The sequence below is a fragment of the Erigeron canadensis genome, chromosome 1, assembly GCF_010389155.1.
Source record: "Erigeron canadensis isolate Cc75 chromosome 1, C_canadensis_v1, whole genome shotgun sequence".
Classification (NCBI taxonomy): domain Eukaryota; kingdom Viridiplantae; phylum Streptophyta; class Magnoliopsida; order Asterales; family Asteraceae; genus Erigeron; species Erigeron canadensis.
The window spans coordinates 34,457,682-34,474,576 of record NC_057761.1 but is presented as its reverse complement, the minus strand read 5'-3'; the positions used below and the strand labels follow the sequence as shown (position 1 = coordinate 34,474,576).

The 16,895-nt window shown below is 31.8% G+C and overlaps 1 protein-coding gene and 1 long non-coding RNA gene across 2 annotated transcripts; both read left to right on the top strand.

Annotated features, from left to right (window-relative positions):
- Nucleotides 1–35: 35 nt before the first annotated feature.
- On the top strand, nt 36–1,443 carry LOC122590783. Its single transcript, XM_043762957.1, has 4 exons — nt 36–321; nt 501–836; nt 920–1,113; nt 1,204–1,443. The coding sequence occupies exons 1-4, from the start codon at nt 36–38 to the stop codon at nt 1,441–1,443; spliced, it is 1,056 nt and encodes a 351-aa protein (XP_043618892.1).
- Nucleotides 1,444–9,583: 8,140 nt separating this feature from the next.
- Nucleotides 9,584–10,799, top strand: LOC122597312. The gene is made up of 2 exons (XR_006323417.1): nt 9,584–9,783; nt 10,582–10,799. It is a non-coding gene; the product is annotated as an uncharacterized LOC122597312 (long non-coding RNA).
- Nucleotides 10,800–16,895: the final 6,096 nt, after the last annotated feature.

Below are 16,895 nucleotides of genomic sequence, written 5' to 3'. Positions count from 1 at the left end.
TAGATCGGAGATGGCATGAGGCAAACGAACGGTTGATGCGTTTTTACTTTGTTGACAACCCGGTTTATCCACCAAGGGAGTTTAGAAAGCGTTACCGTATGAGTAAACGTTTCTTTTTGCAAATAACAAGAGATTTGGAAGAGAAGTATAGGTACTTCCAACAAAGATACGATTCTCGTGGGAAGTTAGGTTTCACCGGGATACAAAAGTGTACTGCGGCGCTTCGCCAACTAGCCTACGGGAGTACCGTCGACTCATTTGACGAAAATTTTGAGATGTCTGAAAGGGTTTTACGAGAGTCACTGGCCAACTTTTGTGAAGGTATCAATCTAATATTTTACTTACGTAGTTTTACATTTTATTATAACATACTTATTATAATTTAGTTACGTAGTTTTACATTTTATTATAACTTAGTTGTTATAATTTACTTACGTAGTTTTACATTTTATTATAAATTAGTTATTATAATTTAGTTACGTACTTTTACATTTTATTAGGTGTTAGGAGTATATATGGGCCAACCTTTCTACGTAGACCTACTTCTAGCGATATACAGCGGCTTCATGATGTGCATGAGCAGCTACATGGTTTCCCGGGCATGATAGGTAGTATTGATTGCATGCATTGGGCGTGGGAGATGTGTCCTACCGCATGGCGTGGTACGCATACACGAGGGGATATTGGGCAGCCATCCATGATACTTCAGGTTGTCGCATCGACTGATTTGTGGATTTGGAACGCTTATTTTGGGCAGCAAGGTTCAAACAATGACATCAACGTATTTGAGTCCTCGCCCATACTTGAAGAACTTATTTCCGGGTTGGCACCTACAGGTTAGAATTACAAAACTTGACATTATAATTGGTATACACTTCAACATTATATGATTATAATGTATTAAAGTTATAAATTGCAGATCCTTTTTATGCAAATGACATTTATTACAAAGCCGAATATTATTTGAGTGATGGCATCTATCCAGAGTATGCTACCTTCGTGAAGTCATTTACCGACCCAATTGATGACAAAAGAAAATACTTCAAGAAAAAACAGGAGTCGGCGATAAAGGATATTGAGCGAGCTTTTGGCGTGTTGAAGAAGCGTTGGAAAGTTATTAGCTTTCCATCACGGTTTTGGACCAAAGAGAGGATGCATGACGTGTTATATACATGTATTATTTTACATGACATGATTTTGCAGGATGAAGACAAAGCTTTCTGTCAAGACTTCTACGAGCACGGCCCGACTTTGTACGAGGAATATTGGATGCAAGAAACTCCAATGGAGAAGCGGATTGAGAACTCAAATGCGGTTAGAAGCAGGGAAACACATAACATGTTATTGGCTGATTTGGTGGATCATGTATGGAACTGCACGAGGGCGGACGAAGAAGAATACGTGCCGCCTAACGTTGAGTCCTACTTTAGCGATGACAACTAGTTTTTATTCTAATATGTTGTATGGTGTGTATTTGAACTTTAATAATCATGTGTTTGAATTTTATGAATCATGTATTTGAACTTTATAAATTATGTAATAGTTAGTTATTTGAATTCTATTTATAGGAAGTTGGATATTTTTTAATTAAAAAAATTGTAGGTGAAAATAAAAAAAGAAAAAAAAATCATTAGAATGTGACACATGGCATTTATCCTCCCACTCCTAAATATGTCTCACTCCTCCATTTTCCCACCAAAAACCTTTTGCTTACATGGCGCCACATGGCGCCACATGGCGGATAACCCCCCACCCTTAAATATGCCTCACTCCTATTAGTCTTACTTGATGTTAATCATGATGAATTTATTACCAATCTGACTAGAACAACATTTAATGAGGGTGAGAATTTTGTGAAAGAGAGGAGGGAGGTCAAGTATGGTGGTTCATAAGTCATGAGTCAACCTATGAGTCACCCGATCACACTTCTAGTTGATTTAAACGTCATGTTACGTCATATACCGACTTAATACCGTAATATAATCCCGACTAGTATAATACACGTCATAAAATCATTAAATAACATTTAAATCATTTCATTATCCAAGAATAAATTAAATTAACACACGTCACATCAACGGGTCAACTTAAATAGAATTTCACTAAATCGAGATTTTAAATTACATTTAGTCACGTTAATTACGAGTCAAAATTTGCGAATGTTACATACCCACAATTTATATTATTGTCACATGTAAACCGATTATGTTTCATAGTAGTCAGCTTAATTAGTTTAATAACTAGTCGATTTGATTATATATATTGTAATTAATAACTCTGACCTCTTTTTTTCTAAGTGAATGTGAGATTGCAAAACATAATTTATCAAAAATATATAATTTCATATCAGATTACTCATATCTGTATAGCAAATAAAATCATTATTATCATAACATCCAAGTGTGTATATTATTACATTGAATAGTGTTAGACAACTTATGCAATATGAAGAATCACGTACTATTGCCTTTAATTGAACAATCATATGTGTGAACTAATTTTAACTCTTAAAAGTAATTATGATAATAGGTGTAAATGAGTTGTGACTCATTGGTAAGATATTTGACTTTGGAAAAATTTATTTAGGTTCGAGTTTCACTTTTCACATTTGATGGGGCGGATTAGTAATGATTTTTTAAAAATCCTCAGTAGGAGTAAAATAGAAGGACGTACTAAAAAAATTATAATAAACATGATGATATGAATCACAATTAGTTTCTACTTCCAAATAAAATTTTACACGTTGCAACTTTTACCTTTAGACCGACCTGTTTGGCAAACATATATGATAAATGTTGATGTCAGATAAATACTAGATTTTAGACCCGTGTTCAACACTGGACACGGGATTTATGACATTAACAATAATAGATCTTCATACATTTAAGTCATAAAAGATTACAATTTTAAAAAAACACGGTTTTAAGTGTCATATTTTAAGTGTTAATTCCATTAATTTGTAAGTTATCTTAATGATGACATCATCAAAAGTCAATTTGATGAAATCGAACGATGTGATTGGTTAATTAGTAATTAATTCAACTGTCTTATAATATATATTAAGATACTTGTAACTATGATGAATTTGATTTTATTTTATCTTTATTAATATCCAATGTTTGTGGCTAGGTGGTTGATTTTATGTGAATATGTATCTATTCATTTTTGTAATTGGAATAAAATGATAATTTGCTTACCATAAAGATATAATGATAAAAGAAATATCAAAGTTGATAATATGACAAACATTAAGGGCATGTAATGAAAATATTTATACTAATTTGGTAAATAATTTTGAAGTTATACCATTTTGGTAAATAATTTTATTCACAACACTAATATGATTAAAAAAATCTCCAAACTATATATATATATTACTAGGTCTTTTACCCGCACGATGTGCGCGTGGTAAAAAAGTTGAAAAAAAAGTAAAGATTGTAAATATTTTTAATATTAAAAACCCGTATAAAACATAAAAAGAAAATGATTTCTCACCCATCGAATAAGAAAATTACTTGGAATAAGAAAAAGGATAAAAACACAAGTTTTTGATATATAAATACTTTCCAAATTTAAAAATATAGGTTAAGTTTATACCTGTTTTAGTTTTGGTATGAGATTTGATTATGTTATTTTTTTTTAATGTACGTGCTTTAATTTTGATATGGGATTTGATTTTGTTATTTTTTCTTATAATTATGTGTATATAAAGTTTTTATTTAGTTTAAAGTACTTGTAGGGAATCCTACGTATATCCAAAGTTAAACTATTATATTTTTAATTTTGTATATCTCTTATATAAATAAAAGAGAATTGTTTCTACAATGTGTCAAACTCACAATCTTTCTTACAAATATTTTTAGAAATTATGACATCATATTTAAAATTATAATTTTAGCAACATTTTAGTTTCTTAAAAAATTAATCCATCTTAACATTATCTTAATTATTTTATTAATTTTTCATATAACTTTATAATTTACATTTTAGTCTTGATGAAACTTTAATAAATATAGACATTTTTCTATTTATTTCCAAGTAAAAAGAATATTTTAAAGTTTAAAATATATAACTACATATTGTTTTTTTTACATGCTAGGTATCTTATATAAAATAAATAAATAGCTTGATTTAAGAAGTTTAAGTTAAAAAAATTATCATCAAATATATTAATGTTTGTTGTCTAAGTACATCAAATATATTTGATACAGAAAAGCTTAAAGGTAGCTATATGCATTTGTTTATCAAAACTAAAAAATGTTGTAGTAAATAATCACATAGATATTTCAGAATAGACTCAATCCATTTCGTCGCAACTTCAGCAGGATGATCATACGCTTTTAAAAAACTATTATTAATATGCCCGGGTTGAACCCAGGTTAATTAGCTAGTTAGTCTTTATTTTAATATTTAAATTCTTTTTTGACATATATAAATAAGATAAATATTGTAAAAATATATGAAGATGACACATATGATGTAATCCTAGGTGACAATATTTTAAAATAGGTTTAATTTTGAGGAAGACTTTAAAATTTAGGATTCTTATTCTTTTAATATAGATATAGATATATTTTCTTAAATTTTCGTATAATATATAACAACTAGACTAAATTTATTTATGAGTTCTAAATTATAATTGTAAATGGATAATTTAGTTAGGGTATTATAATTATTCTTACTCATGAAATGACCTCAAAGTAGACAACTATAAGAAGAGATACGGATTCTATTGTAATAACACAAGAGTATATATATATATATATATATTTTTTTTATATAGATATATATCTCTAATATATAAATAAAACAAGATTTATATACATTATTTTCTAAATAATGTTTAGTTGTTATTATTAGACTTATTTCTATCAATTATTTCTTTTTTATTTTCTTGATTTATGACATCATCCTATAAAAAGTTTAAATCATTTTCTAAGTAATTTATGACTTATTTCATTTTTAACAAGTCTAATGTAAATTAAAATGTAATTATCTAATTTACTTTTTTTTTCTTTAAACGACTACATGTCAATTTTTAAAAATAGTATCACCATCTTTTTTCGTCTTAATATTATCAATCAGCCCGTGTATATTAAATATAAAAAACATTTTTTTATAAAATCATCATTTTATAAAAATAGCTTAATTGTCATCTCTTAATTTTTTTTAAGTTAATTCTTTTTTGTTTAATTTTCTTATTATATTATAAGCACTTTCCTTCTTTAAGTTTATTTAATTTTTATTTTTGTTATTTATGATGTCCTTTTCTAAAAAAAAAATAAGTTTTTATTTTCTTTTGTAAACTCTAATATTTTATGCATGGTCTTTTAAATTTTCAACTAAATAGCATCTAAATAGTTTTATAATAATAGATTTTTAAATTATCCGCATATTATGCAGGTTAATAAGCTAATTATATATATTCGAAATATAAGATATACTATTTCTAGATTATGAGTATTGTTGAATTATCTCATGGTTCTAAGACGTAAGTTAATATTATCACACTTTTATTGATAAGTCCGGGTTGAACCCGAGTTAATTAGCTAGTATATCTTTTTTCCTGATAAAAGAGGATCCCAAAAGAAACTCTTTTTTAAAAATTTGCCACGTGGCAGCTGAATCCTTTATTTCCAAAACAGAAAGGTAATATATGCTTCTCAAGATGTACTCTAATTCACGTTTCCCTCTTTCTTCATCACTTTTCTTCTTTTTTAATTCTTTGAGTGGACCTTCCAAGATTTTTCAAGCTTCTTCATTTTTATTGATGGATATATTGACGAATAGATTTGATTTAAAGTCATTCCAAATACTGTATATTTTCAATTCAATTTTGGTTTTTTTTCAATTTTTCTTTTTTATGAATTTAGGGATTTTTTGGGGGAAACAATTATTATTTTTGTTATTGTGAACCGATTGCTTACAAATTTAATTATTTTATATTTGTTCATGATAACTATCAATCAAGTAGGGAATTTTATTTGTTCCTTTTTAGATTCTATTGGCTAGACAACATAAGTGATTGTTTTTACCTTATTTGTATTCTACATATAGGTTACACATTTAACTATTATCAATCGATAAATGAAGTTAGTTAAAAAGGAATATTGTTTTTTTTTTTTTTGTGTTGTACTAGTGCAATTTTTTATTTGGATTTGGTATACCATATTGCTAACAAGTGTGTTCCAGACTTCCAATGTTGGCTTGTATGGATGGATTTAAAAAAGGTTAGAATTAATTCATGAGTGATAGTTTATATGAATAGCAACTGCTTGACTAATTCTTTTCAGTAATGCTCCAGTGAAGTGAGTTAAATTTTATATAAATAGGATAGTTTTAACAAATTACATCCAGCGAAGGATGTTAGAATGTTGATTGTCCCTATATATTTTACTAGCACGGTACCCGCGCAATGCGGCGGTGGTCGGGACGACGATGGTGTGGTGGTGGAAGCGACTGTTGGTGGTGGAGGCGGCGTCAAGTGATGTAGATAATTGATTTAAAAGGTTAATGAAGATATTATAAAAGATAAATGACTGGTAGTGTAATTTATTTTACATAATTTCCTCATGTAACATTTAAAGAGATAGTTGTTTTTTTGTATTAGATAGTATAAAAGTATAGATTAGTGTATAGGAGAATTAGGATTAAGAAATAGGGGTATTTTGGGTATAAAAAAGTGCTGAAATTTCCTAAAATAGAGAATTCAATATGTTTTATAAGGGGTTATAGATATGTAATGTGGCCATGAAACCATCGGTTCATGTTTTAATCCAATCACACTAAGCAACTTAATCAATGGAGCGATAAATATATATTTTTTAAAACCTTATAATGCTGACTGTAACACTCGTGAGTTTTGACCCTGCTGACTTGTACCTTGACTTTACTAATTAATGATTATTTGGTGATTAGTGAAGCTATATGATTAATAAATTGTCGAGTCAACCTTATTTCATGTGTGTATTTGGTAACGTGTTATATTTACATGATTAGTCAGGATGCCTTAAGGTGGAAACTAGCTAGTGTGTGGTGTGTGATGTGTATGCCCAAAACCCTCCTCCCACCCATTCATTTTACTTTTCCATTCCTCTCTCTATCTTCTCTCACTCTCTCTCTAATACAAGACCAAACACCTTCCCTACATTTTCTTCTTCATTTGTCTTCTTCTAAATCCAAAATTAAGGCTGTGGTAACATCAAAATTGTTAGTAAATCTTTGTTCAATAATAATCTCTTGCAAAACTTCAAGATTTTTGGGTATAAGTTAGTGTTCTTCATCTCTAAAGCTCCAAATCCGAATCTGAAGCTCCGAGTTGTTTTGGTAAGTGTTTCTTAGCTCAAAATGTTCCTCTTAACTAGTAGATAACTTCCTTGTGTGGAATTTAAACGAATTTGGGTCGATTTGAGAGTAAAATGGGTATTTTTAATTAAAAACGGGTTTAATGATGAATCTAAGAATTTTGGTAGTAGGTTTGTGAAACAAGACGTTTTTATAGTGTGGTTATACTTGTATTTGATTGTGTTAAAGTTTGGTAACCGGATTTGGCTTCTAAGGTTGTCGATTTTGGGGTCAAAACCCGTATGTGTTCTTTAATTCTGTGGATGATCTGCAGATTGGCGGATGATCCGCATCCGTCATAGCATCTGCCATATCGTCCTCCATTCGTTGTCTTTTCTTTGACGTTTACGTTCGGTTACCGGTCGACTTTTAATAATCCAAAACTTGTTTATTAGTCTTATATCATCTATCTAAGGTCAACAAAATTGATTAAACACATTTTTAAACACTTTGATTTTCAAGTTGAATTCTGGTGCTAAGTCATAGAACCGTGTTTACCAAAACTTTTCAATTGTCGTTAAACGTCCTCAAGTCACTACTGAAACACCTAGAGGGAGTTGTGGTATTGTATAACAAGTGTTGATCATGACTTGTATTGTGACACATATTGTTAGGTTGTGGACATTTGACGATCGTTGAACAACTTTAACTTAATTATAACTTCTTATTGCCGATCAATATGAGTTTCGTAACTCCTTACTCAATTGAGATTCGGGCTGAAAAGTGTACACATACGTGCTTGTTTGGTTGTCTGGTTAATTTGATTGATGACTTACTGTTTGATTAATTGATGGATAGTCTTGATTGATTGTTTTATTGATGGAAGGTCTTGATTGATTGAATGATGGATTGATTGACACGTTTGGTTGATTACGCATATGATTGTGATATTGTGATTATTTAGGATAGATGTACCTACATGGAAGTCGGTTATACCTTCAAAGAGTTTGACATGTGGAGGGTTAGCCGCTGGTACATCCTGTATACAAGCATCAAGAACTCATTGAAAGTAGAATCCTCCTAAGTGTATCTACACATAGCTTTGGTTGGTTGATGATTGATGGCTTAAGATTGAGGTAGACGTGCATTTGTATTGACGTGGTTATTGACTTGACGTTTGCACACCCCAAGCTAATGGGAAACGTGAGCGAGAACGTTCGCACCCCTTTGTATGGGAAACGTGTGCGAGGCCGTTCGCTCCCCGGGGATTGGTGCACTTTTGATGATTTTGTACTGTCGATGTGGTTATTGATGAGATGTACGTAGCCCCAAGCTAATGGGAAACATGAGTGCGAACGTTCGCACCCTTTTGTATGGGAAACGTGTGCGAGGCCGTTCGCTCCCCGGGGTATGTAAACACGCATACATATTGATATGGTTGTTGATGAGACGCAAGCACCCCCAAGCTAATGGGAAACGTGAGCGAGAACGTACGCACCCCATTTATATGGGAAACGTGTGCGAGGCCGTTCGCTCCCCGGGGGACTTGTACACTTTTGATGATGGTTGAGAGACACACGATATACACTCATGCATTGCTTGGTCATGCTGCACACACATATACTTTATGCATTCCTTATTGCATCGCATACTCTTTGGCGTTGATATTACTCATGCATAATTGTGACACGCTTCTCTCATTCTTGTTGATTCATTATTGGTTGTTATGTGATGAGGATCATCTTCAGTTACCTTACTTACTTATCGTGATATTTGTCGATGGTTACTCGTGAACCATTACTACGAACTCACCAACATAGTATTGACTTTGTTTAGTGCACTTTTCAGGTATTCGTGTGAAGTTGGAGACTTGATGACCACTTGTTATTCTGCTTGAGCTTGGACAGAGACTTTCATGGATCTGTGATCCGTTTGTCCAATTAGGATTTACGTTTAAAACTTATGAACTTAGTCCCCTTGTCTTGGATCTCTCATGACTTCTTGTTTATGTGCATCTTGTATCTTAAATGTTGGTTGGGTTCACCGAATCCTTTTAATTCATATAGTTTATGTCCTACGATAATTCCACTGTGTGCTATATAATTTCCTTGATATTCCGAGCTCTAGTTCGGGGTGTTACACTGACACTAATATCCTTTAAGGTTTAACTAAAATCAACCTACTGATTTTTATCAAATATATAAAGATTAATATGAACACCTATATATATATATATATATATTACTCGGTTTTATACCAATCTTGATTACCATACCAATTACGCCTTTTGTTTTACTATCTATGCATCTCTTATCATTATCAGAATCAATTACGTATATATCAAACGGAAATGGCTACTGAAAACCTATCTTTGCTCAACGAAATACATTGGGGAACTGAAGCCTGAAGGACGAATGTTAAGATAATCAGGCTTTGGAAGAAGAATTGTAGCATCAATCCTTTGATTTTGGCAAGTATTGAGATGGTTATGACAAGCAGGTACACTCACCCACATTATTTTTTACAAACGTTTTTAACATTTGTTGTTTATATTGTTAATAGTTAATCAACCCGGTTGAATCTAAACATTTTATAAAAAACGTTTTACAAAACATATTAAAAAAGTAACTGTGGTGTTAGGACTACAATTGTGAGTGTATGTGTATTATAGCATAGCTCAGATAAGCAATCAATGAGATTCTCCTTTGAGTTCTGCAAGTAGAGGTCATTGTAGGCACTAGGCACTTAGTAACAGATAAATAGAAGCAACAATTACAGCCCATTTACTTGCAGGTGGGTTGAATTGAGTTGTTATTTATCCAGTGAGCCAAATGATATCAAGATAATAAACAAAGCCGAAATAAGTGTTCACCCAATTGAACGCCATTCATGTTGTATCCAAACACAAAAACAACTGCTAAATTTATTCAAAATAAAAGTTCAACACTTACTTTATATTGCCAAAATAATATCTATTTAATCACGTTATTTTCATTCATGCTGGGAGGCTTTTGTCATCAACCACTGTCTACTTAAATGATTACTATTGGGAAATATATCAATTCAAGGATATTGATATCAAACAAGTGAATACATGTTTTCTTTAGCTAAGTGGCCAATTTCTGTATGGTTAAGGTTGTATTTAAGTGTAATAGGTGTACCAAAAATACGAAGAGTATCAAGACTTTCAAATACATGTACTTAAATTATGAGAAACTTGCCATATGAGAGTTACATCAAATAATTAATTTAGTTGTGTTTAAATTTAATTTTGCTACCATTACATGAATTGGGCAGGCTACCGGATGCGTTATTCAAGCAAAGAAAAGTACTGCCTCGAGTGCATGTTAAAAGAAAGTGGCCGAACATGATGATCTAGATCCAGATTTTCATAAAATCAAAATCACAAAGCTAGAGAAGTTTTAAATACTTCTCATTACCACAGGCGTCATGTTCATATTTTCATTTTTGATTGAGACTTTTTTATATAGTTTAATTTCCACATTGCATGGTTAGATTGTTTCGCTATTGTTGTACTCTTTATTGTGTTGCACATGACTATTAATTTTTCATTATAATTGATTTGGATAAATGTCGTAGTTGACTGAATAAACGCACTAACAAGTTTTTGAGTTGTAAACATGCGGTAATGATTTTATTGGGAGCCATTATTTATTAATCTGATGCATTACCTTGAGTATAAAGATGTGAGACATAAAAGTTTTAATTAGATTAATAGTAATCAAATATAAAAGTTAATTTATATTTTGCTTCTCATATCCGGGTAGTCACTCGGGGTGATTAGCTAGTGTATATATATATATATTACAACAGTAGGAAACCGAACGATTCTAAGCTCTTTTAATTTAAAACCTAGCTCATAACATTGACACATAAGACTTAATCTTAGGTGGCATTTTCTTAATTAATTTGAATTATTAAATACAAAAAGAACTTTTAAACACGCGGACCTAACCCGGCTCCTAAACCGAATCATATTTTTCCCCTCGATTATTCCTGCTTTTATGTTAAACCAAACTCTAATCTCCTTTTTTGTTTTTTTTGTTCTGTCGCCATACACAAATACACAATAAGGTATCTCAATCTTTTGTTAACACTTATTTCTCTTAATCTCCCTGTTAAAATTCTTTCAACTCAATTATTAGTGTTCTCATTCTCATGGCAAAAAGTTTTCAATCATAATTTTTCTTCGATTGTATAATAACCACAATTATTCAATTATAATTTGTAGGATTTTCGCATTAGTTGTTTTTTAGGTTTTTTTTTTCCCGCTGAATTTTTTGATGTATATTTTTCTTTATTGATGATACATAGACATTTCATGGCTACTATTTATTTCCTTTTTCTGCTTTCAATCCTTAATATTTTCAGTTCAATTATTCAGGGGGTTCAAATTGGCATTATGAAAGAAAATTGTGATACTGAATAGTCATAACTCTTGGTAGCGTGGAATGTGGATGAAATTATGGTTCTTCATATTTTGTGTAACACCCCAACTAAGGCGGAACAATGAGATGTACAGAAAGTCGAGTATTCAAAACAAAGGATTATAAATAACATTCACCATAGTTTTATTTGATAAAAGAATTTACAAATGTACACGCATGTGAACCAATTTCCAAGTACAAATGCGTCCACCGTACTTGAATATTAAGTTCACGAAACAAATAACAAGCACATGAAGTAGTATACTACAATGATCAAGGCGGATTCCATTGCCTATCACAAGGTTTGATCTTTGACTCCAAAGGGCAATGCAAATATTCATGAAGCATATAAATCCTCAATGCTTAAGCTTATTTCCTGAAAAGCATGAAGAAAAAGTGTCAACTACGAAAACGTAGTTGGTGAGTGCATAGGTTTTTATATAGATCTTGGTACATCACTGTTTTAATACTTAGAAAAACTGATTACTATTACATTTCGAAATATCCAAACCATATGATCGACAAAGTTTTCATATTATGTTATCAAGTTTCCAAATACCATAATGTCATATCAAGACTTGGAGAATCTATAGTAAAATTTCAGGTTCTCATTTGTCAAATCATCATGAGAGAAAAAGTATATAAATTGATTAATCGTATATCATACCAAAATCATTCGGTTACCAAAATCATTTCAATATCACCAATTTCAACGTCTTTCAAGATATCACATGAGGGACGATACCCAATCCGTATGTCCAAACAATTTCCAACTATCAACAATATTAATATCCCTTTCACTTAGCCACAAGGGCATAATTTACATAATTTTGATGAGTAAATGCTTGAGCCACTACTACTACCATTTTATTCAAGTCCGATTACAATCCAATAATTCAATTCATAGCACAAGCTGTCAATCAAGTGTCGTGGTAATAATGACAATAATGATAATGGGTCGTGCCATGGAGACGCCCGATTATCTTTAGGTAGTTAGAACACCCGGGGGCCAGACTAGAAGTGGAGGTTGTCACGAAGGCAACCAACCTTCCAACGGTACGCTTTGGGTGGGCGGACGAAACCTAGTTGCGCAACTAACTAACTACAGGCCTCCACTTTCGGAGTAAATAGTAGTGTACCGAACGCCGCGGTTTGACAGAACTCAAGCTCATCACATAAATCCTTTATTATCATTTCATACTCATATATCAAGAATCATTTCATATAACAAACTCTCTTTCAAGAAACATTGCATATATAGAAAGTAGTTTCATTTATCATGCTTTTCACCCCGAAAGTAAAACACATAAAAGAGTTTGAAAGGGGGCTATGACTCACCTTGATATGCGGCATATTATATTCACTTATCCAAAATGGGTACTTTCCATCAATCGCTCCATCATACATCCGTCACGTTTCTCAATCACATTTGAAAGCCAAGACTATCCCTACGATAGGACTAATACATGTAAGTTCATATCTTAAGCCATCACTTAGAAATGCCACTTTCATTATATTGCTATCAATTGTGGAATCCAAGTATATTGCCAACATTCGCATTGTTTTGGTTGTAGCGATTGATGGTGTAAAATGTTACTTTAATTACATGCGTAGTTATAAGTTGTTAGATTTTTGGTAACTTGGCTTCATTTGTGGTTTCACTTGGCATCTTAGGTCATCATGTAGAAATATCATATTAAGTTATGTTATCCTTGTTCATCATTTGTTGTGTAATCGATTTTAGCGTGAATTAACATTTGTGATATCAATATATAGCTTGGTTAACATAATTACTTATGTCAATCCCACTTAATTATCTTTGTTTTATTTTGATTACACTTATCTCATGAAATTCTTTTTAAGTGTTATGGGCCATTATCAATTGGGCCTTAGGTGTCATGGGCTTTTAAATGTTTTGGGCTCACATTAGTTATTGGGCTTTACCTTATTTGGGTTAGGTGCATAATGGGTTATAGTGGTTATTGGGCTATAAGGCTTATTGGGCCAAGTGGGCCTACTGATTTGTGTTCCTTATGGGTTCATTATTTGGGCCGGGTTAGCCCATTATGGTTCTTAGTTCATTACATAGCCCATTATGCCATTTATAAGATTACTTACAAATTTTCTGTTTTATACTTTATTTTTAAGAAATGTTAGCTACTATTTTGGGGTCAAGACGAATTATTTGGACCTTCATGATTTTTACACAGTGACTTATATGTATATAGTATTTTTTTGAATTTTTGGTGAATTTTTAGATGATGTTTGGTGTCCGTAAAAATTATCCAAACACGAACTGTCCCGAATGGGCACTGCTTGCGACATCAGAAGTTTTATAAAAGTTCTTGATGTTCTAATTGTTAGAAAAATCCCATGATTTTATTTTAAGTTCACAACACATTGAAATTACTTTCCACCAAGTATGACCTCCTAGAACTTTATGGATTAGGAGATAAAAATTGTTTAAGTTCATAAAATATTCATACAAAATTACAGTTTTGACCAGTTTCAGTAGAAAAATCATATCTTTCGTTTGGTTTAGTATTTTTGAGTAATTCCAGTTGTAGGTTAATCTTAACTCATTTGTCTACAACTTTTATTTTGATAGTTCTTCTTGAAAATGTCCTCAAATGTTCAGTTTATTCGTTACAAGACAGAAGACCAATTCTGTCAGAATGTTTATTGGTTAATGCATCCCACCAATGGTTTTGTTTGCTTGCTTTAACTTCTAGATTCCCACTAACAAAATTATTACTTTATTTTGTATCTCTTAACATCAAATATACAGATTTCAATCAATTTCAAGTTCATCAATCATCCTTAAAAGATCCATCTCAAGTCCCATATCAAAACCAAATTAAACTAGTGCAAATCTTATCATGCATACACTAAATCCATTATTATCTCTTGCATTCATAATTATTTCTTCTAGATCACTCTTTTAAATATGCATGCATGTGAAGATCTATGTGTTTTTAGTGATAAAAATGAAAGATAAAGAGAGTGATAATCAAAAGATTACGAGTTATCAACCTTTGAAGATCAAAACAAGAAGATTAAGAGTGTTGTTGGGTCTTGTTCTTGAGGGCAGATTCCAAGCTCCTTGGGGGCTGTGATGACACGAAAATGAGAAGGAAAAAGGGCAAGAAGGTTACAAGATGAAAGCACAAGGAAGAGACAACAAAGAGAAGCATTAAAATCAACCTTTGATGATGTAAACTAATCAAGAAAGAGGGCTGTTCGGACCGCAGTTGAATCACGATTTTGAGAGCTCTTCGGGGCTGTTTTGCTTCTCCATGCATGCTCCAATCCACCATAGCTTGATCCCTTATTATGTTATTATGTTATTGTTGTTGTTTCATAATTTATTGTTAAGATTTGGGGGTGTTTTTACCCAATTTTTCTGCCAAGAAGGAGAGGAGGGGAGGAAGAGATAGTTGAGAGAGTTTGAGAGCATTTCTTGATGTGTGTGTGTTGTTTGATGCAAATGAAAGTGGGAGGGGGGCATAGCAACGTGAATGGGCAGGAGAAAGGAAGTAGGAGGCATGTCCATTGGTCTCTAGAAGTGGTGGAGTGATAGCCATTGGTTAGGAGGTGTAGTGAGTGGTGTGGAGTTTGAATATGGTCTCAATTTGGTCTAGGTTCATGTTAAGGGTGATTTTTGGAACAAATTGTGATGTAGTGGTTAAAATGATATAAATTTAACTTGTGTAAGTATAATTTGATTTATGCTAGATATTAGTTTTTATGAAAGTATGTAAATATATACACATATTTCGTGTATATGCATGTACATATTTGTAATTGACTTGTTAATTTCATTGATGTATATTGTTGTGCTTTGAGTTGTTGAATAAATTTTGGATATATAGATTTTGTTTATTTAAGTTACGTTCTCATAAGATTGTCATAATTTAATCACATTAAGATTGTCTTAAATGATTAGTTATTGTTTATGGCAAATCTAAGATAACTAATCATCTATGGTATTTCTAAGGCATTTTACTGGTACTAGGAGCAATTATCACTATGCTTTGAATATCTAGAAGGTCAATTCTCTTAGCAAACCTCTAGGGATCGACACCTAGATAAATTTAAGTAAGTAATCCTAATTGGAAATTGAGGGTTGTTACATTTTGAATGGATGGGTTGATCTATTGATGAGTATTTTGGTGTGTGTGTTTTTTTCAGTTGCTTCTCTTTTCTCTTTGGTAATGAAAAAATATCTGAAATATTGATGCACATAACTAATTGCTTATTGCTTATTGCAAATCAGGAGTGAAGGTTGAAGATTTTGGTCTTGCAAGGGAAGAAACTGTTACAGAGATGATGATGGCGAAGATCGTTGGATGGCACCTCAGGTATGTTGTTGGCATGGCGAATTCATCTCTTGCTCTCCAATTCCGTTGTTAACTATCCGTATGCTTTTCTTAGCATCGAGTCATTTGTTTATAAAATGGTTAAATATAATTGTCATCCTTTTAGATCGAGGTTGCAAAATAGGCTGGTAGGGTCGAGTTGGAAATGGCTTTGAGTTAAAGAACACCATTCATAAAAACAAGTCAGGTCGAGTTGAAACAAATTTGTTTTATTTTATTTATAAATTTTAGTCGAAACAAAAAATTGAAGGCAAAAAAGTTGTGTTGATTTCCATGAAGTTAAGGCGTAACTTATGTACATTTTAGCTAAATATCAACCATTCTTATAATAAGTATTGAAAACTAATAACAAACCTTTGAGATGTGATTCATGTTTGTTTGTAATCTTTCTTGATTGGAAGTACAAAAACCTTTCAGTTTTCTTGCTTAGTTATGTTAAGGTTCTGGTTATTTTTCATTAGCATAACATGTGTACATATATATGATTTTTGGTTCAGTTTTCTTATTAGTTATCTCGAGGTTTTGTTTATTTTCCATTAATCATTAGCATATGGATTTACGTAACATATTGTTTGTTTAATAGTATTGTTAATTAAGAACTTACTTTCTTTCTACATGGTGGCATTTGTTGCTTAGTGGTGTTGTTATTTTTTGGGTGTAGTTGTGAGACAAGAGCAAAGATTGCAGCTGCAGTGCGAAAAACATAGGATAGACAGCGTTTCCCCCATAGGATCATAATACGTTTTCATCGTGACTGGCTCGATTTAATTCCATAAGCATTGAA

What these genes read in the sequence shown, in the direction of transcription:
- LOC122590783 (XM_043762957.1), top strand. Translation starts at nt 36, where the DNA reads ATGCGTTTTTACTTTGTTGACAACCCGGTTTATCCACCAAGGGAGTTT. An exon ending in ACTGGCCAACTTTTGTGAAG is followed by an intron (nt 322 to 500) that starts GTATCAATCTAA and finishes ACATTTTATTAG; the next exon opens with GTGTTAGGAGTATATATGGG. An exon ending in TTCCGGGTTGGCACCTACAG is followed by an intron (nt 837 to 919) that starts GTTAGAATTACA and finishes TATAAATTGCAG; the next exon opens with ATCCTTTTTATGCAAATGAC.